This window comes from Sinohyriopsis cumingii, chromosome 2 (genome assembly GCF_028554795.1).
Source record: "Sinohyriopsis cumingii isolate HCF-2022 chromosome 2, ASM2855479v2, whole genome shotgun sequence".
NCBI classification, from domain to species: Eukaryota; Metazoa; Mollusca; class Bivalvia; order Unionida; family Unionidae; genus Sinohyriopsis; species Sinohyriopsis cumingii.
Window position 1 is genome coordinate 133221365 of NC_142962.1, and position 26568 is coordinate 133247932.

General features: G+C 42.3%; 1 protein-coding gene across 2 annotated transcripts in view; it reads left to right on the top strand.

The window, feature by feature from the left end:
- The window catches only part of LOC149805866 (uncharacterized), a 133647-nt gene that overhangs the window by 69582 nt on the left and 37497 nt on the right, over positions 1-26568 (top strand). For both annotated transcript variants that reach the window (XM_089950587.1, XM_089950588.1), the window contains exons 3-4: positions 3974-4089; positions 25871-25962. In XM_089950587.1, the coding sequence (XP_089806713.1) occupies positions 3974-4089; positions 25871-25962 (208 nt within the window). The remainder of the gene's footprint in view (positions 1-3973; positions 4090-25870; positions 25963-26568) is intronic.

The window sequence follows — 26568 nt, forward strand, 5'->3', positions numbered from 1 at the left end:
GCTTACCTCGGGCCACATAGCTATCGTATACTGTGTCCAGCAGATGGGTCAATTGTTTAAAGGGTACTTACTTACCTCAGGCCACATAACCATCGTAAACTGTACCGGGCCGAGGGGTCAGCTGCTTATTGGTACTTGCTTTCTTTGGGCCACGTAAGCATCGTACACGGTGCCTGGCCGACAGGTCAGCCTCTTATGGGGAATTTGTTTATCTTAGGCCACATAACCATTGTACACTGCCCGGACGACAGTACAGCTGATTAAAGGGTCTTTTCTTACTTCGGACACACAACCGTCGTACACTGTGATTCTTAAAATATTTTCATGCAAGACTGAGCCTAATGACGGACCATATTCATTTATATGTGGCGTGCAAAAAGCGAACAACTATGTGTGCAGAAAGCTCATGTAAACATTAATCTTCTCTTCCTAGGCTGAAAAATGAAGGAACGCTTAGCACATATATTCAACTCGCGTCATCTTAGATTAATTGTGAAAATGTGCAGTGTCGTCCAATATTCATAGTCGTAAACGTTTTGAACATGTGAGGTATGCATGTACGCAAATGATACTGAACTATAAATATTTGACATTTTCGAGTATACAGCACGTACGCAATATACATTGAACTGTAAATATTTGACGTTGTGGTGTATGCATGCACTTTGATTACATTGAACTGTAAAATAGTGTACCATAATAATATGTAGTGATATACGTCTGAATTTAGTTTCAATTTTGTTAAACCTGAATTCTTGCATAAATCTGAATATAAATACCCAGAAAAATTACTGTTCATGTAAATATCTCTCTCTCTCTCATCCTAATTACGGCATTTAAACTGTAGTAGTCCGAGTTTCCTATGATCCTTGCCACCCCATTTTTGATATTCGGACATTTATGTTGTGTGGTGTAGGGTCAGAATCCACTGCCTATCAAAAGGTTGGAATTCGCCGACTCCATTTGGTGTCGGCATAGGGTAGCCGCTTAACCGGCCTAGCAAACTTGAACGAGATATACTTGCATGAAATCGATGTGAATATGATTTATTTTCTCAAAAAGCGCGAGCATAGCATTCGTCATGTCTTTAATCTGCCGACAGAAGAGACGAAAGTACATCGTTGCTAAAATTTGACCTGGATCTCGCCATTTGCATTCCAAGTCACAAGACTACACAACTCTTGGAACCTACAAGTCAATGACATCAGAGACCATAGAGTCACATGATGTCAACAATAAACCATTTCTAGCGTTGCTGTAGGAAAAAAAAAACTCGAACATATAAATGAAAGTCACATAATCTTTGTGGAAAATGAAAGAATACAAACTTCTCAAAATATTTATTCTTAGAACAATGGCCGGAAATCTACAAATGTTGCAGCAACTTGGAAGAAAACCAAATTCCCTAAGCAGAGAGCACATGTCAATACGGTAGTCATGTGATACCAACATGTACTCGGTCCATGTTGAAAATGGTTTTCTCAACCCTGCTGCGATATCGACAGGTTTCTGGTCGTTGTTCTCAGAATAAATATGCTGAGAAAAATGTATGCATTATATTTATTTACCAGCATTATGTGACTTCTATATATTATTTCCAAATTATATGTACAAAAACTTTGGAATTCGTTTCTTGTCGATATCGCGTGATTATTTGACCCCTGATATAATTGACAAATGCGAGAACTGTATAGTCATTTGACTTAGAATGCAAATGGCGAGATCCAGGTCAAATTTCAGCCACGATATACTTTCGTCTCGTCTGGCAGAACTGAGTCAATGCTGTTTTGTTATACTTATTAATTGATAGTAAACATCATGGACCCGGATCTGCCGATGAATTAAGAGGCGACTGTTCTGGTTCTATTTTATGCGCAGTATGGTGCGCTTTTATATAAAGACGCTTACAATAACGGTGCAGGTGCTTGTATCCCAAACATAATTGATGTCACTTGTCATACAAAACGCGTTTGGCTGGAGAAAAAAATCTTAACATTTTTTGTTGAAAACTTAATTAGCTCGGCTTAAATCCGTGCATCGTACAAATTTATTAATACTTAGTTTGTAATAGATGCGCACAGAAACGACACATGAATGATGCATACATGCCCATTTAATATTATGAATATTAATTAATCACTGCTGTCCAATGAAATACATCATTTCGATTATAAGAAGAGGTTACTAAATATAGATAATGAATTCTGCATTCATTTGTATTGCTTGCAACGAATCGTTCTTTACATTATTTAGATTATAAGAAGAGGTTGCTAAATATAGATAATGAATGCTGCATTCATTTTTATTGCTTGTAACGAATCGTTCTTTACATCATTTCGATTATAAGAAGAGGTTGCTAAATATAGATAATGAATGCTCCATTTTTTATTGCTTGCAACGAATCGTTTTTTTTTTTAATGTACTCAGTCGTCTTTACCTGACAATTTTAAGATGATTGATGGCTATGATGTATTGGATTCATTAGATAAATATATACGGATGACGTATTTGATCAACATAATATATATGCCCATTCAAAGAATACAAATTTGCATTTAGACAAATTGAAATGGGCACTGAGAGATAGAAGTGCAATGAGTCACACCTTATCCCGAGTGTCGTAAGATACTCGATCGAACTGAAACATCAACCATGGGAATTTTTGTAACATTTTGTGAGACATAGTTATTCTCTTTAGAGGTTAAACCTATTCGAAATTAAAACGTTGTAAATATATTTGAGAGAGAGAGAGGATGTAGTTCTTGTTGACAGGGAGGGTCTGGTGGGTGATGGAAGCGTGTGGACGGGAGAATATTAACAACAAAAAAGGCGTACCGAAACAATTGGAGTACGGCCATTTTCCATAGGACACACCACGGTAACCGACCATTTTCCGCATTTTCTAAACTTTCCGAGCAAGAAACAATAGCTGAGTCTCAAGGTTCCAAATCTATGACAATCTATAATTTTAATTATAATAAATATTGAATCATAGAACTGTCAAAGTATTCATAACTTGGTCCCTTCCCCATGACTGCTAAATTTCAATAACATATTTGCACCCTTCGTATCATATCAGAATTCGGTGTTTTGAGCTTGAGCTCGAGTTTCTTAATGAGTTGGTCCAACGATAGGATTCGAACCTGCATCCTTCTGATCGAGAGTCGGACTTGCTAACCACTAATCCATAGCAGATGAGAGAGAGAGAGAGAGAGAGAGATTTTCTAGCAATTTAAACATTTGATTATGTGCCTCCTGTAATTTGGTAGTTAACGAAATTGTCATATCTGCATTAAGAATTCTGCAAACAAAATAAATCTGCGTATTTGAAAAGTACACATTATTATTGTACATTCAAATTTGATTCCTCTTACAGAAAATGTTTTTACAAAAACTGGGTTTAAGGCACAAGTTATATATTCAAACTGCAAAAAAACAGCAATGGCATTTTGTCTTTTATCATATATCTACAGAGCTATAGGTCTTACTCAACTCTTAACATTTGTAGACACCCTACGACGTTACAGTTGTCTGCATAACGTCATACAAGTCAAAGGCGTGATGTCCGAAGCATTCCGATGTACTCTAGAACAGGGGTCGGCAACCTATTGTACATAGCATGCCACTTTTTTTCCGGATTAATTACGAAATGAACGAGTGCATGCCACCAGTGATATAGTAACAGTTAAAATCGAGATGTTTGGCGGCCCTTCGCGTGCCACACAAAACCTTTTGACGTGCCACTTATGGCACGCGTGCTGAAGGTTGCCGACCCCTGCTCTAGAGCCTCTTTATTAGCCTGCATTGCCGTTTTATTAATCAAATTCAGCCATTTTCATCAAGTGGTAAATATTATTATCATGCATTTATCATCATTCAAACTGAATTAAAAGAAAACAGGGGAAGGCGAATCTATCTTGTTTAACCACGCACACACACACACACACACATATTATTTTCGTGTACATTTCAGCTGTTGACAGCGGAGGTCAAGGGTGTTGGTTGTGCTCTTATGAAGTGCCCTGATCTGAATATGACCAATGATACTATACACAATGGCCATCTTTTTGTTTGCTTCTACACACCAAGGTAAGAGTCCACAGGAATATGCACGAAAATATTTTTGCTTTTCGTTTGCTATAACACACCATGGTAAGCGTCCACAGGAATATGTATTAAAATATATTTCCTTTTTGTTTGCTTCTACACACAAAGGTAAGCGTCCACAGGAATATGCACTAAAATATTTTTGCTTTTTCTTTCCCTCTACACACAAAGGTAAGCGTCCATATGAATATGTACTAAAATATATTTGCTTTTTGGGATCAGAACAAATTATGTTCTCTTTGGAGCTTGCTTAAAATTTTCTAAATGGTTTTAATCATTAAATTTGTCTTAAAAATAACCCATACTCTTTTTAAAAAAATCAGAATACAATAATTCTATCCTTGTTAGTAGTGTTTGCTAAATGTACTCTGGCAATTTCATCAATGGGCACAAACCATATTAAAATAATGCAGTATCAGTAGTGAATAGGGGCACCCTAGGGACAATGGGAATTACCATTACAGACACCCCTGGGCAACTCAGGGGACTATGTAAATTTAACATGGAGAAAAATCGTGGGCAACTCTAGGGACAAGGGGAATTAGCATTACATGGGAATAGAGTTTGGGTCTGTCTAGGGACAAGGGAAATTGAACATGGTCAATAGAGTTTGGGTCTGTCTAGGGACAAGGGAAATTGAACATGGTCAGTAGAGTTTGGGTCTGTCTGGGGACAAGGGGAATTGAATATGGGATTTTTTTTAAAAAAAATTTCAAGGTAGGCAATGGAAAGTCATTCTCTTTTCGAGAAATATGGGTGGCCCTGAAAAGGGCCTTTGGTTTTTCTTCTTCTGCTTCTAATTTCTTCTTTTACTCCACCAACTTCTTATTTTCTCTCCTACACTCTTTCTCTTCTTTTTTTTCTCCTCCTCTTCTTTCTTCTCCTCCTCTTCTTTCTTCCTCTTCTCATTTTCTTCTTCTTTTTCAATTTTTTCGTTCCATGCTCTTATCCTTATCCTTTCCTCTTCATCCTCCTTCTCCTCCTTTATTTCTTTCATCACACCACTTATCATGTCCTTTAGTTTTCTTAAGTTGTTAATCTCCATTTTTACTCTATGCGGACTATAAGAATAGTGGTTTTCATTTAGTCTCACTAGCATTTGTTCCATCATGCCCAAATTGTCAAGGACGTCTTGCAATGTTTGCAATTTATCGAGGTTGTTTGAAGCCATCTTCTCTGTAGAATGATTTGAACAACGAATACTGTGGGTTCTTATACGAAAAGCGCGGACGTGATGGAAAACATCCCCCAAGACATAAAAAATGTTCTTACCTAGATCATGACCAAACAACGCGCGGACGTGAAGGAAAACATCCCCCTACTTTTTCATTTCATATAATAAAACCCAAACTATACTTTCTTATTTCATATAATAAAACCCAAACTATACTCTCCACATACGCTAAGAAACCCATAATCTACTATTCACACAAACATACCTGAGCTCTTACAAACACTAACACACAAACACATACCCTCACACTGTGAAAAGAAGAGTCAGTGTTTATATTCACACTACTCTACCTACACACATTGGCAAATTGATGGTTATTTCTTTTCTAGAGTATTGGGTAGCCCTGAAAAGGGCTGTTGGTTTTTTTTTTAACTCCAGATGCACCTATCTAATGATGGCACCTTCCTGGCCTGGCGCCACACACGCATCTTCTTCCCCAGTCTCCTTTCACCTTTCTTCTTGGGAGTGCAGAGCTTCAGAATCCCAATTTTCTGTCTCTGGGATTCTGAAATTTCCTCTCTCCTCTTTGTTTCTTCTCTCCTCCTCTTCTTTTCTTCTTCTTTCCTCCTCCTCTTTCATCCTTGCTTCTTCGACAATGGCCTCCGCGGCCAGTTCATTTAGTATGCGCCTGGCATATTCCAGGTGCATCTGGAGTTCTAGCAGTTTCACAATTCTGGTATTCATTGTTTTGTCAACGAATGAACAGGGTAGCTAGACTGTCCAGCGAGTTTCAATTTATAGTGAAAGCGCGGACGTGAAGGAAAACATCCCTCTAAAAACATAAAATTGATCTTACCTAGATCATGACCAAACAACGCGCGGACCTAAAAGAAACACTCACTCACTTTTTTATGCTACCCATTCCTATTCTAAAATTTTTTTTTTCATTAATCACTTCAATATAATATCCACATACGCAAAGCAATGCAATCAAACCCCAAATCTACTCTCCCCACACCTCAAACAGCCAAAAATAAAAAACAAACATCATATTAATCTATTATCCATACCAACCTACGTGAGCACTTACAAACACACAATCTTATACACAAACACATACCCTCACATTTTTAAAAAAAGAGTTAGTGTTTATATTCACACTACTCTACCTACACACATTGGCAAATTGATGGTTATTTCTTTTCTAGAGCATTGGGTAGCCCTGAAAAGGGCTGGTTTTTTTTGTTTTTTTTTTGTTTGCTATGGCAATCTTTTTTAGTTTCTTAGAATGCGATGTCCTCTGAGGATAGACTTTCTGGCGATAGGTCTGCTTCTTCGGAAAGAGAAGAAGAACTCTTTGGTGACGATACGACAATCGACAAAGCCTCTGTCAGCTTCAGGTTGCTGCTGCTGCTGTTGTTGTTGTTGTTGTTGTTGTTGCTGTTGCTGCTGTCTCTGAAGTCTGTACTTCTCTGTCCATTCTTCTTTCTCCCTGTTCACCTCTTCTCTGAAGAGCTCTTCTATCAGGTCTTCAGTAACTTTTAACATTCTCACATTCTCTATCTCTTCTGGCTTCGGTATCAGACTGTGTCTGACCCTATGCAAATTCACGTAGGCTTCGTTGAGCTTAGCTAGTTTGGAGCACATCTTCGTAGGAGGATGAGTCGACAATGGATGGTTAGACTGGAAACAACCCCGGTTCTTAAAGTCAAAGCGCGGACGTGAAGGAAAACATCTCCCACACAGTTTTCGAGCCGCAACGTTCAGTGAGTGACATGAGAGGGATAGTAAGAAATTAAAGAGCATGAATCAAACATTCTTATAGCCAAACAAACCACAAAGGCATTTTTTTAAAAACACAACATTTTTTATTCAAAAATCACTTAACACTAAACAACAACAACTCTAACATTTTTTAACAATAATCCAACATTATAACATCAAACATTTTTTTCTTCAAATGACAAACATTTTTTCAATTCACAGTCTACCTTAAACAGGGCTGACAACGTTGTGAATGAAATTGTGATTTCCACTGTTGGAAGTCATTAGGCCATTGATGGACACTACGTTTCCTAGCTTGAGACAAAAGATAAGCATAATGGTCACAAAACCATCGATCTACTTTCACATCGTTTCTAGAAGAAGAACGAGGATCAAAATGAGTCACTAAATGTTCTTAGGAATAGCCCAGGCTCCGATGATGCAGAAAATACACACAGTATTGTCCACACACCAAGGAATCTGTGCCTTGTAATTTCACATTATTGAATCGGGTGGTCTGAGCATTTCTTCTCATAAAGTCAATGATATCGTCTTCCAAAGGGGGCAATCCGTACGAATCAAAATATTCAACACATCCTTCTTGAGGAAAGTAAACGGCTACCCAGTGGGTTCCTGGGAGATGACTGTCGTCCGTGTTGATGACATAAGCTAGATGGTCTTGAGGTTTGCGATGAGGAAGTTCATCTTTAGCACAGACGACAGGATTCCAAGAAGCCGTATACGAACTGTGGTTCAAAAGGTAATAAAGTTCCCAGGTATCCATTGTTTTGTGCGTTTTTTCTTCTTCTTCTTCACAGGTAATAATAAGTCATCAATTCGATCCTGACTTTTTGCTTGAAAATGTCTGACAAATAACCGTTTCTTCGTTTCGTCTCCTCACTCTGATTCAGGAGAGGTTCGATACGATGGATCTCTTGAGTGGTTAATGGTGGACAAGAATGTTCACGCAAGTCTTTATACCACTGGTGCCACACGTCTTCGTCCAGATACTCGTCCAATTTTTCTTCTTGACTTAACATCAGGCATTTATCGTGTTGAATTTGACTGGGATGATCGTTTTGACATCCATAGCAATTTTTCTTGATCAATTCCGTCATTTTTTCCACCAAGTGTTTGGCAAAACAGGAGACTAAATGGGCTTCTTGTTCTGGCCATCTTGACTTCATCATGATCACTTCTTCTTTTTCCATGGTCTCCTCACATTCCATCTCCAAAGTTTCTCCACTAGGGAAAGAGGGATAACAGTCTTCCATAGCTTCTAATAGTCTAGAATGACTTCTCTCAAACTGTTGATTTCTATGGTATTATCGAATTCTGCATACAGGATGACGTTCACCGTTACACCAGGGTCTCGGGTTGCAAACTGAATTTCCACACGAATTTGGCCGGATTTTATAGGGTGGAAATGTCCCTCGTCGCTGCCTTGGTCTGGAGTGAAATCGAAAGCCCACAAAACATAGCCTCCGTCATAATCGTCGTACGTAATGCCGTGACTGGTGTTGGTTCCTAACTGTCCGGTAGCTTCGTACAGGGACAAGTACGATCTCAAGTAATTCTTCTTCTCAAAGTTAGGTTCGAAAGGTCGGGTACACAAGGTCTTGCCATCGCGACTGACTTCGATCTTTGACACACCAAAGTGTTGAAAGTAGAAAGGATTTTTTTCGACAGCTCCGTTGAAGGCTGAATTCTCGACCATACCAACGATCAAACGTTTGGGTAACTGTCCTTGGAACAGATGATCTTGGATCATGGATCGCTGTCCCTTGGGAATGGTGAAGGTTTTCACTTCCACGCGTCGTATGGGATACTTGGCGGTCGTTCTGCTCAACGTCTGACTGATGTCGTTACCCACTTTAGGTAACACTTCCACGCGTCGTACGTAGAGTCTGGCTTCCTCGATGACAGTTTTGCAAGCAGTAGTACCTATCAAATGGAAAGCGGCACTGCTACGATTCAGTCTCAGGCGAACATTCACCCCGTTTAGCAAATATTTATCTTGCAACCACATGTCCAAATGCAAACGATCCATCAGTTCTAAACTTTTGTTGGCTCCCGTGATTCTGTTTCTTCGTTCTACAAATCCATCATTGTTATCTTTGGTTGCATTAGTTTCGAATGTTTCAAACTTTTCAGCTTCGTCAGCTTCCCATAGCACACAGGCATTGAGATGAGTGTTCTTGGCATCTATTCCGTACGTCAAGAGATTTTCCAGGTAGGCACGATAAGGGTAAGTATCCATGCTGCTACTGACTAGTTTGTTATTCAAGTACAAGTCCACTCCACTGAACAAGGAATGCATGAAATTGTTGACGGGAGCTATTACCTCATCGCCATCTAGGGGCGAATTGTCCTCATTGACAACTTCGACTTTCAAGTACAAGTAACTGCTATTCAGATCGATGTAATCTTCGGGCTGTCCTTTGATTTCAAACTCGATGGGAGCTGAGGCTGTCAATGAGGAGACGGGGTGAAATTCCACCCACTGGGATTCTTGCATCGTCATCATCGTGGGGGGCATGGAAAACACATCCAGTTCCGACTTGGAACAAGCGCAAGACTCTCGGTGCATCATTTTTTTTCTCTTTCTCAATAATCGAAAACGTCTAAGTCTCGAACGGTTCTTCTTTTCTTGGCCTTTCTAGCTTGAAGTCTGGTGAAAGGGTGTTTTCTTCGTCGTCTCTTTCTGCCTTGTCCTTGCTGAATGCCTGACTCGGTAGCGTGCAGGGCATTTATAGGTGTGTCTCGTCGGCCTAAAATGTCTTTGCCCGTTTGCAGCAAGACATTTTTGCCAGCCCTCATGAAGGCTTCTTTAGGGTTTTGTTTGTCGATGATGACATTTTGGAGAAATTCTTTGCCTTGCGTCAGTGACGCATCTTTCAAGGCGTGCAATCCGCGTGTCACCATCGGTTTCAACACCGGAGCCACCGAACGAAAGACCGATTTTATCATATCTCCTAAACCGTGTCCTCACTGTCGAGCAACCCCTCGGTACACTGGATACATGACTTACGAGTCGTGAGAGAACCGTTTTCGAAAATGGAGTATCACCGTGACGTTTCCTTTGGTGAATGGAATATTTTGTCCCAAATCTCCTTTTATAGTAATGTTGACCGTGTCCAAATACGACTTGCTGACAGGCAAATAGTGAGGATGTACAAATTCGCGGTGAACGTGGTAAGTTTTTCTACCTTCCTCGTCAGCGTTCGTGGCAGAATCCACTTTGAAAGGAATGACACGCAGTAACGGTACGGAGGTGTGTCCCACCACGTTGTACTCCACCACATCGGAATACACGAACATCAAATTCAGTCCTTGATTCAGTTCTACTGGGGTACGAAATAACTTGCCAAAAGACTCGTTGTCGTAAACGATGGGTAATTCGTTTTTCTTCATCATGGTCATTCTCATGTTCATGTCTCCACCCAACATGTCAAACAATTCTGGACAAAATAAGAAAGACATGATTTTACCCCCCTCAGGAAATTTTATCAGGAAGCGACGAGCTGTTTTGTGGTATTCCAGGGTGACACTTTTTTTGGCAATCTCCAAAGCTTTCAGAAACACGCCATTAAACCTGGTGGCTATGGTGTTGACCAAATGTTGACCGCTAAAATAATAGCCTGGGGGAATGAACAAGTAATAGGTGGTGTACTTTTGATTTTGTGAACGGGTTTTCTTGTCATATTTGACATTGCCATCCAACCACTGTTGCATTTGCTCGTCATAAACTTCCACATCAAATTTATTTTGATTGGGAAGGACATTGAGGACTTGGGTCGGGTGAATGATTTCCACTAAAGCCACTTCCCAATGGGCTTCGTGATCTAAGGGGATGCCCTGAGGTAATTTGGCCGTGTAACAGCACAACGTGTTGTGGGGAAACACCTCCATGGAACTGTCACTGGGTAAGGTTAAGTAAAATTGGTTTTGGTGATTCATAATTCCAGAGTTCTGTGGCTGTCCGAGGGGTTACTGGACGTCAGAGGCATGTCTCCGCCCAAAATGGAGTTCTGGTTGTGGTTCGAGTGGTGACTGGCACTGGCACTGGACACAAGGTTCCCGTGGTTCCCGTTCGAGGTGAATTTCAGGGAGGGATTGGGAAGCAGGTAACCGATGCAACTGCTCAATAAAATGGTCCACAATTGTTTGTCTCCTTGTTGCAAACTCAAATTGGCGATGGCTGCCCCGATGACACAATACACCACGAAGATTTGGCAGAAAAAGACGATTTGCGTTTTAGGCATACGTTCTCCGCACCACACCCACAAGGGGTGTTTTTCTAAATCTTGCACAGAACAACTGGGTGAAGGAGTGGTCGACGTAGCTGCGTCTGTGTGAAAAGGCATGATGGTCACTTCTTTTTATAGTCGATGACTTGCGAAGCGTCGATCCAAGAATCAAAACTGGGTGGATATCCTTTCCAACGTACTTTGACTTCTTTGACACGTCGTTTGCCCACTTTACGGGTTCTGCGTTCGAGAATGCTTTCGATGTCGTACACGTCGTCTTCTTTTTTGATGACACGTTGTAACTCGGGCAAATAAAACGTTCCTTTGAGCACTTCTCCGTTCATGTCTTCCAATTTATAAACGGTAGGATGACGGCCATGCACTCGTCCAGTGACGCGAAACAATTCGGTCGTCCAGTTAGGTAAGTAACCTTTGTCGAAAGTGCGTTTGGTTTTGCCAATGCGCACCCAATCTCCTACGGCCAACTCTCCACTTTTCTTGGGGACAGCCCTCGTCGGGGACGTACCAAACAGGCGATCAAACACCAACACTTCGTTCTCGGGAGTCACTTCTTGCGGGGCACGTCCGATGCTTCGATGGTAAGATTGGTTGTACGCTTGCACCAGGTGCGGTAAGATGTCGATGTACTTCAGAGTGTGGTGATGCGTAAAATATTTCCACATGCGTTCTTTCAAAGTGCGTTGAAAACGTTCCACGATGCTGGCTTTGATTTCGGGATTCTCGGTGGTAAAAAAATGAATGTCACGTTTCTTTAATTCTTTTTGGAAAGCTTGGTTCAGAAATTCGGTCCCTTTGTCCGTTTGCCATCGAAGAGGGTGACGACCGCTTTGTTTCAACATCCGTTGCAGGGCTCGCACTAACTCGCTGCTCAATTTGGAAGTCAAGGGTACGACCCAGGCAAATTTGGAAAAGACGTCGATGACACAAAACAAATATTTGTAGCCACGATTGTAGCTGGCCAAATGAGAGACATCGGCTAAATCGGCTTGCCATTGATGATCGATGCCTTCCACTCGGGTGCGACTTCTGGCAAACTTGCGTCGAATGGGTTTGTGTAAAATGTAGGTAGCTTGTTCTTGTAACCATCGTTGCACTTGAGGTAAACGGAGACTTTTCAGTCGAGTTTTGGCAGCACGATACAATTTTTGAACTCCTGCGTAACCTGCAGGATGGGAGGGATCGTAGTAAATGCTGGCTAAGACTTTTTCCATTTTTTTGTGTGTTAATAAGTCACCCACTCTTCGGTGATGCTACTTTGGGTGGGTCGAAAGGGTGGTTTAGAAACGGATTTACGTGTCCGATGGGCTACGGGAGTAGAAGTCGAAGGTAGTGGTGGTGGAGGTGGCAATGGAATGGCTTTGGTCTTCTTTTCTTTTTTCACTTCTGGTTTCCCTTCTTTCTTTTTCACTTCTGTCGAAGGAGGAGTGGACATCATCTTTTTAACCCAAGCTTTCATTTCTTCTCGTTGGGGTGTGGGGGACGGGGTCAACAAGGATGCTGCAATCTTACTTGAAATGGGAGCTGTTGACGGTGTTTGAAACACTTCTCGCATCTCTTCTTCCTCAGGTCTTCGTGGGGTAGCATCTCTGGTGACCCCTGGGGATGGTAGTAGTGGTGGTGGTGGTAGTGATGGTGGTGCTGGACTTTTCATCAAGGTCTTAAAATCTTTCAGAGTGGGTAGAGCTGTTTCGTCTAAAGCTTTCTGGTGAAAGAGTTGCAGTCGTAGCAAGAGTTGACCGTACTTTTGCGATTTTTCTGTTTCGGACAAATCTTGGCGATCCATCAAGGATTGCAATTCGTGTTGTAACTGGGACATCTCGCTCAAATTGGGATTGGGAGGTAAATGCGGGGTGCGTTGTTCTTGCCACCGATGGTATTCCATCCATCGTTTGTAAGGCACTAAAGCTAGTTTTCGTCCTTCCATGGGGTTGTCAGGGGTCGATTCTGAGATCTTGGGACTTCCGAGGACCTTTTTATCTTGCTCCCACCAGTCCTCCCAACATGGTTCCCAAGACTCCTTTCAGTATGGGGCCTAACAAGAGGGGTAAAGTGCCTCCACGTTGGACCAACATCTTCTTCTTTTGACGAATGGGAATTTTCTTTTGAACCATTTGGCGAAGAACGTGACGATGTTTGCCTAAGCATTGTTTCTGGTGTTTGGACAAAGGGATCGTGCCTTTCAAGACGTTCAAACAACATTCGCACACGGTATCGATGACCTCTTTGGAGGCCGATTGAATGAGTTTTTTTCGTAGAGGTGGAGAAGCTTTGGACAGGACAGATAACATGTCCCCATGTTTGACTAAACGTGGTGGTAGTCCTTTCCTTTTCTTTCCTTGGGGTTTTCTGGAGGGTGACATCTTTGAGTCTTCAGGAGCACCAAAAACACTGATATCCCCGACTTGGTCACAGGCCTTTTCTATACTGGAACGCGTCGCCACTGATTGTCTTTAGGTCGTATCAGTTTGAGGACAGGCATGACACGTCGTGCAGGGGTACGCAACGGACTAAATCGAGCCAGTTCTTGCTTGGACAAATCCAGTAAACTTTGTAACATGCCCGATCTTTCTTGGACTTTGATTTTGGGAGAAGGTACTTTGTGAGCAGCAGCCACTGCCACTAAATTGGAGGGTCCTGCCACTGGGGAAGTTCTTTTTGGGGTCATCAACGGAGAAGTTCTTGGTGTTATCAACGTCTCCAAGTACTCTTCAGTTCTTGGTGTCATCAACGGAGAAGTCGATGAACGTGAGGCTGCCGGAGACGCAGTCACCGCCGTGGCAGGTAGTGGTTTGCGAGTGTAAGGTTGCGTCCTGGCCGAAGAAGAAGTGCCTCTCTTGCGACTAGTTTTCTTCTGTGGACTTTTCTTTTTCTGGGGACTTTTTCTCTGTTTCTTTTTCTGGGGTCTTCTTTTCTTTTTCCGGGGTGGTGTTTGGTCAGAGGAGGGTTCCGCCACTGGAGAAGTTCTTCTTCTTGGGGACCTAGTCTTTTTCTTCTTCTTGGAGCTTCGTTGGACTTTTTTCTTGGGTATAACTTTGGGGGCATTAGGATCCCATCTTAAGAGAGAGCCAATGATGACCCCTCCTAGAGGACCGCTCCCTCCAGGTTTCAAAATGATTTGTTTTTTGGTTTGAGTGTCGATGCGGGGATCGGCCAGTTGGACCAAAGCGACTTTGTTTCGATCGAAAAAGCATTTGGTTTGATGAGGAATCTGAATGATTCCTTGGAGTATTTGACGTGCCGTCACCGTGAACCATCGTAAGACTTCTTTGAGACTAGCTTCTAAGACACGAGCTCGTATTTGTGGATTTTTTTCTCGACTGATGCCATACAAGGCACGAATCAATTTGACGGGAAGATGCGACTGAAGGGACGTCATGTTGACGTTGTGTGAGACAGACGAAAAAGGGTCTGAGGTTTTTATAGATTTTTTTTTATGGGGAGTGAAATTAAGTCGAGGACGGAGACGTGTACAGGACAGGCCCTCCGTCTTGGCACCAGTGGTGAAACAAGTGGGTACGAAATCGCAAATCCTCGGGGGTCGTAGGTTTCAAATCGACGAGTAAATAGGCGTGTGGAGTTTGAGTGGCATCGTCGTACGCCTGAGTCAGCCAAGGCGTTCCTAACTGTTTGGCTAAAACTTGCACTTGCGATTTATCTCGAGGGCTTTTAAACAAGACCACGTAATGCGCATTGAGACTGATGGTGCGATGGGCTTTACTTTGTTGAAACAAATTTTGGGTGATGTAAGCGACACTGGCATTACGGTGATGCCCTTTGCGCGTGAACCACAGTTTAATTTCTTCTTCGTCTTCTCCTAACATGTCGTCGAAAATGACCAAATGGGTTTGACGAGAGTCAGAGACGATGCCGTCGTCTTCTTTAGGAATGCCTTCCACAAACACGATGGAATCGCCTTGACTTTCTCGCAAGAGGCTGTACGCCGATTGCCACTCTTTGTAACACCACACGATCCGCTGAGGTGGCCGATCGATCAAATGATGTTTATGTTCGATCAAACGTTTGACGAATTCGGTTTTGCCTGAACCGCTAGGTCCAGCAATGAGCATGTTGAAAGGATGGCGAAGATACAAAGCCTCCCAGCTGGCACGATCTAAGTGTTCGTCGATGACTTTGACAGTAGAGGAAGAGGGAGCAGAGACAGCAGAGGTAGCCATAGTGAGGAATGTCGCTTGTGACACGAAAACAAACAAGACGAGAGTTTATATACTTTTTTCAGAACACGTTTATTGAATTTTTTTTCAAACATGAATACGAAAGACAAAAATACATAAAAGCCAAAGGCTTAAGTACAAGAATAAAAGACACATGATAACCATTAACGTGGAATAAACACAAGTGTCTGTACAACATGTTTTGGGTAATGTTCTAACCAGTTCTATAGTAGGGGGTAAGGTCACACAAGTGTCCTCCCGAAAGGGTCTTTCAGGCCTGTCCACGACAGTCCTGTCCTGGGTGAAGGGTTCTTCTGGCACCGTCACTAACACGGGTTGAAAAGTAACTTTTTACCTTGAACAACTCTTGTGCATACTGGGCCACTTCTTGGGTCCAAGCCTCAAAATCCCATTCTTTCCAGGCACGGACATCTGTCCAATGGGGATGTAAGTCACAAGCTACACACACATCGTCATACACGTCTTGGGTAGCTAAAAGTTGACGAATCTTTTTTTCCTGTTGAGGTCGAGAAGTATCCAGATAAAACCGCAAGGCTTTGAGCAAAAGGAGTTTTTCGTGACCATTTAAGGCCATTGAGGTGGTAAGTACTGATCGTAAAGAGTCCACAAAGAATCGGCTGGTAAACGAAATCCCAGAAAACAAGTCACTAAGACACACACCACTTGTCGACCCAAATTGAATGGATACAGTTCTTGTAATAATCGATGGTAATGATCCACGGTTTGAATCTGGTCATTGAGTTCCTTCCACGGAATCTGTTCAATAATATGTGACATAATCCGTAGCATTGCAACTTGATTTTATAGTGTCTTTGTTTCGGAAGCAATAAAGGTAATTTCTAACTAAACATGTTCGTTCTCCAGTAGGGAATTTAAATGTTACCTACTGTAACTGAAACGTCAGAGTTTGTCTAGATGTTTCGTCTTTCTCTAAGCAGATTCCATGTAACAAATGTTGGTAATCCTTTAACTCGTCTTCCTCAATACGTTGCAGTAAGTGAATCTCGAAGTAACCAAAATTACGAACGTCTAGTTCATCATCATTCACAAACTGAAAGTGTTCAACAAGGTCTGACCACTGAAAAAATTTCTGACGAATCAGTCCTCTTATACCATTCAGGTACCAGTGGTTAAAGATCTGGTGACGTAACGGATGCAATTGTTCTTTACGTTTCACTTGTATTTTGACCAGTTCTCGGTAAATCCTTTCTCTCAACTCCTCAGGCAAGCCCAAAATGTTCTCTTGTAAAGTATCCATAAGTATATACACTGTTTTTGGAATCGTTGGGTGGTGGCCAATAGACTCGTTTACCTTTGTGCCTGATGTAATATCCACTCATAATCAGTCTTCTTATACTTTGGAACAGAGCATAATTTAAAAACGGTTGAATAACTTTGCGTTTGCGTTTCACTTGTATTTTGATCAGTTCTCGGTAAATGCGTTCTCTCAACTCCACAGGCAAAGCACAAATGTTCTCGTGTAAAGTATCCATGAACAGATTATATTAAGTTACTTCAATGTCTCGGTCCCACTAAGGGTAAGTAATGACAATTCGGTGACCATCGAGCATGTTCTAGGTAGGCCGAATCTTGCGGTTCCCAGTGGTGAAGTGACACACCGCAACTGAAGCACTTGACTTTATCCCCTTCGCCCAAGTAGAAAAATCCGGCTCTGGCTAATTCTTCGGGGGTCGGTCCTCCCAGATACTTAGGCCATTTTCCTTTGAACGATTGAAGACGATTTTCAAAGTCGCAGTATTCCGACAAACGCACAGGGAACGAATATTCGTCTTTCACAGGTTCGTTTCGATGAGGGTTGGGTGACATGAACAGGAGTTTGCTCAGGGCTGGATGACATCCGTAGGGGGGTAGACGTGAAAGTGAACATCCCCCTTTAAAACGAAACCCAGTAAAATGTCCAAGAGGACGAGCGGCATCACTTTCGCATCCCTCAGGTTTGACACGCACAGCATCACTTTCCATGATAGGGGTAGGGAGAACAAAGTTCCCATGATGCTTTACGGCATCGCTAAGGTCACAGCGTACAGAATCGTTCCCATCGCAAGGCTCACAATCGCACTCGTCTGCAAACTCCGTTACGCAATTACAATGGTAACCACATGGACAATCGCAGTTTCCCTCCGGACATTTTCCGTCGCAATGCATGGGTCTTATCCATCCAATATTAGTCACACTAGAGGAAGATACAACTTTTTTACATTCCCCAAACTGGAACGATGTCTCTTTCAAAGTATTCATCTTGTTCGCTTGGTCTTGGTAGTCACAATGAACTATCGATCTTGACCATAGCCCCTTTTTATACTAGTCGCAATGCAGTCTCCAGCTTGTACATCGTTCCTTTTTTACGTTTTTTATGTCTTGTTTTGGAAGGTACCGTCTCTAAGGTACCGTCAACATTGTACCGTAGTGTGATGGATGGAAAGGCCATAGAAAGGTAAGGGCAGTGCGGAGACCATCGAGTATGTTCTAGAATAGCTGAATCTTTATAGATACATAGATCCATTCGTAACTTCAGACCGCAAGCGAAACACTGTACCTCGTATCCCAATCCTGACTCAGGTCCCAAGTAGACAAATCCTGTTCTAACTAAAACATGCGAAGAAGGTAATCCTTCCCTATCCGTAGGCCATTTCTGAAACGTGTCCAATCGACGGGCACAATCACAATAGTCAGGTAAGAAGACTGGAAAATGGTAGGGTTTGAACTTGGAGTTCTCATCGGGTTTCTCACTCGATTCTTGCTGTGGCGAAGTCATCTTTCTGGTGGGTGACTATCCTCTTACAACCAATGTTTTATACCAACGTGTCCATACGGTAAGGTGAAATGATTGGGAAGTCGAACTCGCTTCTTGTACACGATTTGATAGACTTTTTCCAAGGGCCGACTGACGATGTGATGAGTGAGTAAACGTACAATCTTGTTCGGTTGGTAGGTGGTCACTTTAAAGTTTCCATCCTCACCCGATTGCAAGGCTTCTTTCAATACCCCAAAGTTGACCACACGACTGGTACGATAATTCAGAGTCAGTCCTTTCACTTTGCACGTCGTGTGCACTTCTCCTTGTGGGTCCCGGTATTCGTAGCCGTAATTTTTGGGACCGCCACTGACGAAACTTAGAATCTTGTCGTCGGGATGCTCGTCTGTCCAGGCTCCTAAACGGTCTCCTTCGATGTCAGGGTGCTGTTGACTCGGGTGATGGATGTAAATGCAACTGTCCGTGTCAAAGTACAGGACGCGTTCCCCTAACAGTTCTAAAGCTTCGTACAATTTTAAGCGAGCATGGGCTGTCACGTAAGCCGCAATGATGACATTTCCAAAAGGGTCGTCTTGTACAAAGTCCAGATCTTCTTCGTAATTGACCAAGATCAAATCCTCGCGAACGACGTCCACGTGTTTCATGTATTTGGTTTTGTCGTGAATCATCTGGAAGTAGCGGGAAGGTTCTGTGGGTAAACACGGTCGTTGTGCCATTTTACCCCACAAGCAATTTAACATCACTTTGGCAAACGATCGCCTGCCTTCGTTTTTCTCGATGTGGTCTAAAGTGATGCCTTCTTGTTCACAGTATTTCTCTTTGAATTGTATTTGGTCTTCGGGAGTGTGACACCAGGAAGGATAGCCGCTGGCTTCTTGTTTCAGTTTCAAAAAGGCATCCACGTAGTCGGCGAAAATGCTTTTCTGACTGGGATCACCCTTGTGGTATTGTTGTGTCTTGGGAAAGTGGCAAATTTCGTACACTTCTTACAGTTGGTATCCCATGTCCATAGCTTTGAACAATTCTACGCTGACCCAGGTTTCCGTCAAGGCCCGTTCTTCCTGGCTGTGCTGACAAGGCTGATCTTGGTTGCACGTTTCGGCACAAGTACGGCACAAGGGAAACATCAGTTTGCCTTGACAATGGTGAGGTAAGACGGGATGGTATAGGTTCGTTGGAGGCAAAACTTTGCACTTGATCAAGCCTTCGTATTGTCGAATGTTTTTCAGGTCGATGTGTTCCGTCAACAATTGCGGGTGCCCTACAGGAAAGCGACAATATTTGCACACGTAGGGATACAGCGAACACACGTCCAAGTATTTGATTTCTTCTCCTTTCTCTTCGTCGGCTTGGTACAGCAAACAGGTAGCATTGGTCCTTCCTCCGTACAAACTATCCCTCGGGTTCAGGGGGTCCATGAACTGGTAACTTTCCACGAGGCGTTTAAACTCGGGATCGGTTTTCATACGGTGATCGTACTCGTGTTCCCACATTTCCACCACTTGGTATCCTTCCTGTTCTAACTTTAGGCGTCGCTGACAAGTGTCCTGGTACAAGTCTTCCATGGTTCGTTGCACAAACTGATTTTTAGTGCTACGATCAGGGTAACAGACGGGACATCCGTGAAATAAGCAACCGTTAAACTCGTACACGATCTTTGGGTTTTCTAAGTCCCAGCCATCCACCGAATACGTTCCGATGGTCTTTTCGCCACCTCCGTTGCGGGCATGCTGAATCCATTTGTCTTCCTTGTCGCACAAGTAATGTAACCAGCGTAGGGCTTTGACCGAGTATTGACGTTTGACATAGTTGGTCGTTTGAGGGCTGATGACAGCCACGGTGTTTTCAGGCATGAATCGTTGTCGATACACAAAGGAACACGCTTTGGCAATGGTACAAGCTTCTTTCAAAGGATCGACCCCTCCGTGTTCCATGAACAGTTCTCGAAATTTTCCACAGCAACGCCGTAAAATGTCCACGTCGGAACGACAATACTTTAGCATTTCTTCCTGAAAGTCGAAAGGGTCCGAGGCGTGAGCCTGGTACCAAGCGTAGAAAGCTTCTCGTTGTTCGGTACGCATGTTGTCGGGGTCGTAATAGTGAGCCTCAGGTAAATGGGGTAGAACGGCGTGTTGATTGGCTTCCGTATTGAAAAAGTGTGGAAAGTACCCTTTAGCCATTTCTGTCATTCCAAACGTTTTAGGCATTCGGCTCAAAGGCATGGCCAAATAGCTCATCGAATCTTTAAACTGTACTTGTCCCACTTGCATGAAAATGATTTTGGCTCCGTTCAAAGTCACTTTAGGACGCTCGGTGCCATGTTCCGTATAGTACCTCAAAAGAAACTGTCCATCGTATCCGGAGAAATTGTGAGCCATCACCGTGGCATGGCGATGACAATCTCCGTAACGTTCGATGTCCTCTTGGCTCCACGTCTTGTCGACGGGGTCTAAAACCCATTGGGCAAAATCGGCTAACGTGTTCGGTCCGCGAAAGATTTTTTCACGTCCTCCAGGAATCTTGCTGCAGTGAGGGCAATGACTGAAGATAGGTTCTTGAATGCGCTTCTCGCACGCTCGATGAGCCACGCAGAAATTAGGAATGTGAATGCCGGTCTCTTGCATGCATTCGAAATCGAAAAAGATGAAATTGCCTTTCTTCTTGTGACCGTCCTCTTTCTCTGGTGGAGGTTGGTATTTTTGCACGTAGCATTGGTGTTCCAAGTCCACGATGTGGTGACAAATGTGACATTTTTTCTTTCCTCGACATACGTGTGCCTTGGCAGTATTGGTACATATGCCTTGTCCACACGTAGGGTACAATCTCAGGAGTTGACAAGCACATTTCTGCTGTGAACCTTGCGTCTTCAAATGTTGTTGGTAACAGGTAGGGCTGACAAACGTGCGCAGACAAGTTGAACAAGGCACTGGTTCTTCGCTCAGACAGGATGGAGAGGCCAAACATCCTGGGCATTTCAATCCACAATGCTTGTGTTGCTCTCGATTATTATAACCATAATCACATTTCTGACGATAATAACTGTATCCCAGGAATGCAGTGATACTGGTAATGGTATCGAAATGGTCATCGTGATAATAAACATGAATGTATTTTGCGTCCTTAAAATCTTGGCCTCGAAACAACAGAGGCCCGCGCATTTCTTGAGGGTGCACTTTCAAGGTGTAGAGTGGAGCTAGGGCATCTTGCAATTTTTGCATCTCAGGAATGCCACAGGATATGTCTTTGGACAGTCCGGCTTGTTGTAACAGGAGTTCTGCTTCGTTTCGTTGTTTGGCTCGGTTCGATTTTCGAATGTTCTCCCAGGTTCTTTTCCATTCTACCGTGTCGTTCTTGTTGGCATAGGTTCGTCCCACCACGATAGCACGGGCTAAACACATCTGGTCTTGAGGGTTGTTAATTCGGACGAGACTTGTTTTGGTGTTGCGAAGGTCGTCCACCAATAACATCTTTTTGCGTCCAGTCCCTTGAGGAGGAGAGACGTGGGTCATGTCCAGTGTGGCTTTACCATCGGTGATGTCAAACTGACTATTAGATTGTTGTACGTGTTGAATCTTGTCCATGACTTTGGAAGCAGTCAATTCTGCAGGGGTGCTAAACTCGATCCAAACAGGGGATTTCAAACCGTCGTGTTGTATGGAAAGTCTCAAGCGATCGTCTTCTTTGGGTTGACATTGTCGCTTGAGTGAGGTGAGCAAAGAATCCCACATCTCGGTGATAAACCCTTCTGCTTTCTCCAAGGGTACGTCGGCCTTGAAATCTTTAAACTTCACCGTGTAGGTGTAAGCCGTGGTTCTAAATTTTCTAGAGGAGCGCTTTTCCGTCTCTCGAATGGAATAGTACTTTTCAGGGTTGACTAAGGGTGGTGAACTTGGTTTAGAGGGTTCGGATTCTGGTTCACTCATGTCCTCTTCAAAATCACTGGCATGAATTTGTGCCAAGATTTCAGCCCTGGTACGAGGCGATAGATCACGTTTCTGCCTCTTACTTTCTTCTTCTTTCTTCTCGAACGAATAGGATCGTTTCATCTTGAGTGCAAAACGTCAAATGACTCAAGTTTAAACACCATAGACTAATTTATAGTCATGGCAGACCAGCGTATATAAAAGGGTGTGTGTCTTGTCCTTTCACTATTCATTTCACTCTCAAGCCAAGCACAACGATGGAAGAGACTAGCCAAATCGAACGTTTCGTCAGAGCTTTGCGAGGGGTCATTAGAAAATTCTCTTCAGACCAGCCCACGGACTACTCTCCTTCCTTTCGAGATAAAAGTCAAGATACTTGCTATATCTGTCAGAAGAAAGGGCATTGGTCTTCAGAGTGTCCAGACCGTCAAAAAGAAAAAAAACAGAGGCTAAAAAAGACAAAAGTCAAGATACCTGTTATTATTGTCAAGAAAAAGGACATTGGTCTCCAGATTGCCCAAAAAAGAAACAAGAGGAGTCAGAAGAAAAGAGGGATTGTTCGGAAGAAGAGAGTGATTCTTCAGAGGAAGATAGCAGACAGGTGAAGAAAAAGAAACAGGAGAAGAAAAGAAGAAGGGAAGAAAGTGAGGAGGAAGAAAGTGAGGAGGAAGAAGAGGAAAAGCCTGTGACGGTGAAGAAATTCAAAAAACAGAGAGACTAAACAAGGAGACAGAAGAAGTCTATCGACTTTTTAAAGTGCTCTGTTGTGAATTGTGAATTGGATTGTAACAATGGATAATAGAATAAATTAATTATATAAGGTAAGTGTCTTTGAGTTTTTGATTTTAAGATAAGAACTTACACTCACGCACTCATATAAATGTACTATAGGGGTAAAATGGTTTTTTTTTAGTTATTGGCAATTGAAATTGTATTTCTTTTCGAGAGCAGTGGGTGGCCCTGAAAAGGGCCTTTTTTGGTGTAGGGGTGAGTTTAAGCAATCAACTTTAACTGCCTTAAGCCTTTGCCACGGCCAAGGCCTACTTCTGGACTGCGTAATGTTGATGATGATTGCGTTGAAATCACTAAGGGTGGTACGGTAGGCTTAGTCACAGGGTTAACGTGTTTAGCTCGGGAAGGTCGTATTCTCTTCGGTCGTAATAAAGAAGTCTGATACATTTGTTTCAGACTTCTTAACTCCGCTAAAATGTCCAACAGTACCGTGACCGTTTGATTTTCACCCTCTTGTTTCTTTGCTGTTACTTCTTCTTGCTGTTGTTGCTGTTGTTTTTTTTTCTTACCTCTTCTTCTTGCTGCTGTTGCTGTAGGAGAAAAGCTTGTTCCGCTTCCTTTTTGTCGTTGTATAAATTTCTCCAATTCTTCTTTCTGTCTCTGTCTAAAATTCTCCACTTGTGGTAATGAAGAAGGTAACGAAGGTTCCGGAACAAATTCTTGCGAGGTAAGAAAATCCACAAAATCCCAATTCACCTGTTCTGAAAGTAAGTCCGGGTTCCCTTGGGCAGTCTCCCCTGCTAATGCACCCCAATGGATCGTTTTCTGAGTTTCCGTCATGTTGAATCACTGTGGCATAGATTGACTGCACACAAGCGCTAGCGAATCTATATAGACCACGTGACGTCACAGACTGCTCTCTTCGGATTGGATGCGGGCTGACTGAATTTTGTAACGCGTGTTCGGATTGGTGAATGAACTCAATCCGTTTCAATCCTTCCTCTACCTATAAATAAGCGCAGTTCACTGCATTGATTCACCTGTTCTCGTCGCTTCAAGATGTGGACCACAGTCGAATCATCCACCCTTGTGTCTTCCATGATGTTTAGGACGGACATACTCATGTATGTCCGGTCCAAGTGGACCATTGTCGACAAGTCAGACACCAGTCTGTGGATACGAAGAGTGTACGTAGAAAGACAAGGTTGCCTCAAGAGGACACTGATTTATGACCCTCGAGTAAGACGCAGCTTGAGGACAAGAAGATGCCGCAGATGCCCTTTATGTTAATGGATACATTAACATAAACCCAAAGGCCCTTTTCAGGGCCACCCATATTTCTCGAAAAGAGAATGACTTTCCATTGCCTACCTTGAAATTTTTTTTATAAAAAAATCCCATATTCAATTCCCCTTGTCCCTAGACAGACCCAAACTCTATTGACTATGTTCAATTTCCCTTGTCCCTAGACAGACCCAAACTCTATTGACCATGTTCAATTTCCCTTGTCCCTAGACAGACCCAAACTCTATTCCCATGTAATGCTAATTCCCCTTGTCCCTAGATTTGCCCACGATTTTTCTCCATGTTAAATTTACATAGTCCCCAGAGTTGCCCAGGGGTGTCTGTAATGGTAATTCCCATTGTCCCTAGGGTGCCCCTATTCACTACTACTATCTCAATAGAATGAATAAAATTTGAGATGCTTAATCTCACAAAGGGTTGGATGGTCTGAAATGTAGACGGACACTATATAAACATACTCTGTTTCATTACTTGTCTTTTTATTCTATAAAGTTAAACAAAATTATAACTTATTCACCGTAGCAAATTTATAATCGTGGAATTAGCGGAAGGCATAGCACGCAGAATTGTTCAAAATGGATGAGCTGGAGAGATCGCATGGTAAACTGCAGAAGGCCAGCTGAAGAAATCGTATGGCGATCTGAAGAGATTGTAGGGTGAGCGTAGTCATCGTAGGGCGAGCTAGAAAGATTGTAGGGTGAGCTAAGAGATCGTAGGGCGAACTGGAGATATTGTAGGGTGAGCTAATAGATCGTAGGACGAGCTGGATAGATCGTATGTCAAGCTGGAGAGATTGTAGGATCAGCTAATAGATCGTAGGGGGAGCTGGAGAGATCATAGGGCGAACTGGAGAGCTTGTAGGGGGAACTGAGAATTCGTAGGTCAAGCTGGAAAGATCGCAGGATAAGCTGGAGAGGAAGAGCTGAATAGCATAAGCAAGAACGCACTTATATGAAACAATGAAGTCACTGAATTTTACAGGGTTTCAGCGAAGACAATTTATGATATTTAAGACCTTAATTTACAATTTCTTGACTGAATTCCCCATTACAATTAATTATCGATTAATCTTGTACGTCTTTAGTTCACCCAACAATCTCTCCAGCTCATTCATTTTGAACGATTTGGCGTGCCATCGGAAGGACTTGTTTTCTGTCTGCTTTGTATGAAGCAGTTGACTATAAAACCTCACTGAAATCTTTGTCTACTCCCCTCTTTTTCTTCCTTCATCCATCTGTCATCTCGGTGCTTTTTGTGTTCTTTAAGTGGCACTTTAAGCACATTATTGCATATATTACGCCGAGGTATTGGAGCCACTCGCAATTCCAAAATGCATACCGATGCAACCGATCAGGATTGGCCTCGACAGATATCGAACCTGCGACCCTTAGATTAGGCGCCCGACTCTCTATTAACTGAGCTGACGTGGCTCCCTCGTCTTGATGCTGTTGTGTTTTATGAAATACTTAAATAAGTGAATGTCTCGCAATATATTAAAGTGTAGAATATATATATATATATATATATATATATATATATATATATATATATATATATATATATATATATATATATATATATATATATATATATATATATATATATATATATATATATCTTTACAGGGTAAACGTGCTGGGCCAGGCTCCTTACCTTGAGGGTATGCCTTGCTCGGCTTGCCGAGCGGGAACGAAATGCATCAATAAATTGTGTGCAGGTAAGTTTTAGTACAAACACAGTATGTATCAACACTTTTGAGTGTTAGCTGTTGTGGAAATGTTGAAGAAAGTCTATGTGAAAGATATTCATTCGTGCCGATCAAGCGTTCACTGCAGGACACGAGATGACTTCAGCAATATAATATTATGTATGCTTTATGACATTCGCATTCGTGTGGTTTAACAGCGGTATATCCGCAAACTTGCTTGTATATATACCTAGTCAGTACGATCTGAAATGGAATCTTTGTAGTATTAAAGTTTGACTGTAAAGCATTCGAGCCATCTTTAAGAACACTACAGCTAGTTTATGATCTATAGGTGTATTGTGTGTCATCAATTATATTCACCTTTATCAATGGCTGTACATGTAACAATTATCGACAACATTGAGAAAAATATTTCTTGTTGCAATTATGACAGTTTATTCAGTTTTATTCGCGATAACATAAATAAAAAACAATACTGATGCCGTTCTAGCCAAGAGTATTCTATTTTTAATTTGATTGTGTGTTTTTGTTAGAAATTCAGCAGGGTATTATAAATATTTCTCGGAACACTAAATGGCTGGATAGCAGCGTATATAATAACGATGAACAAACCCT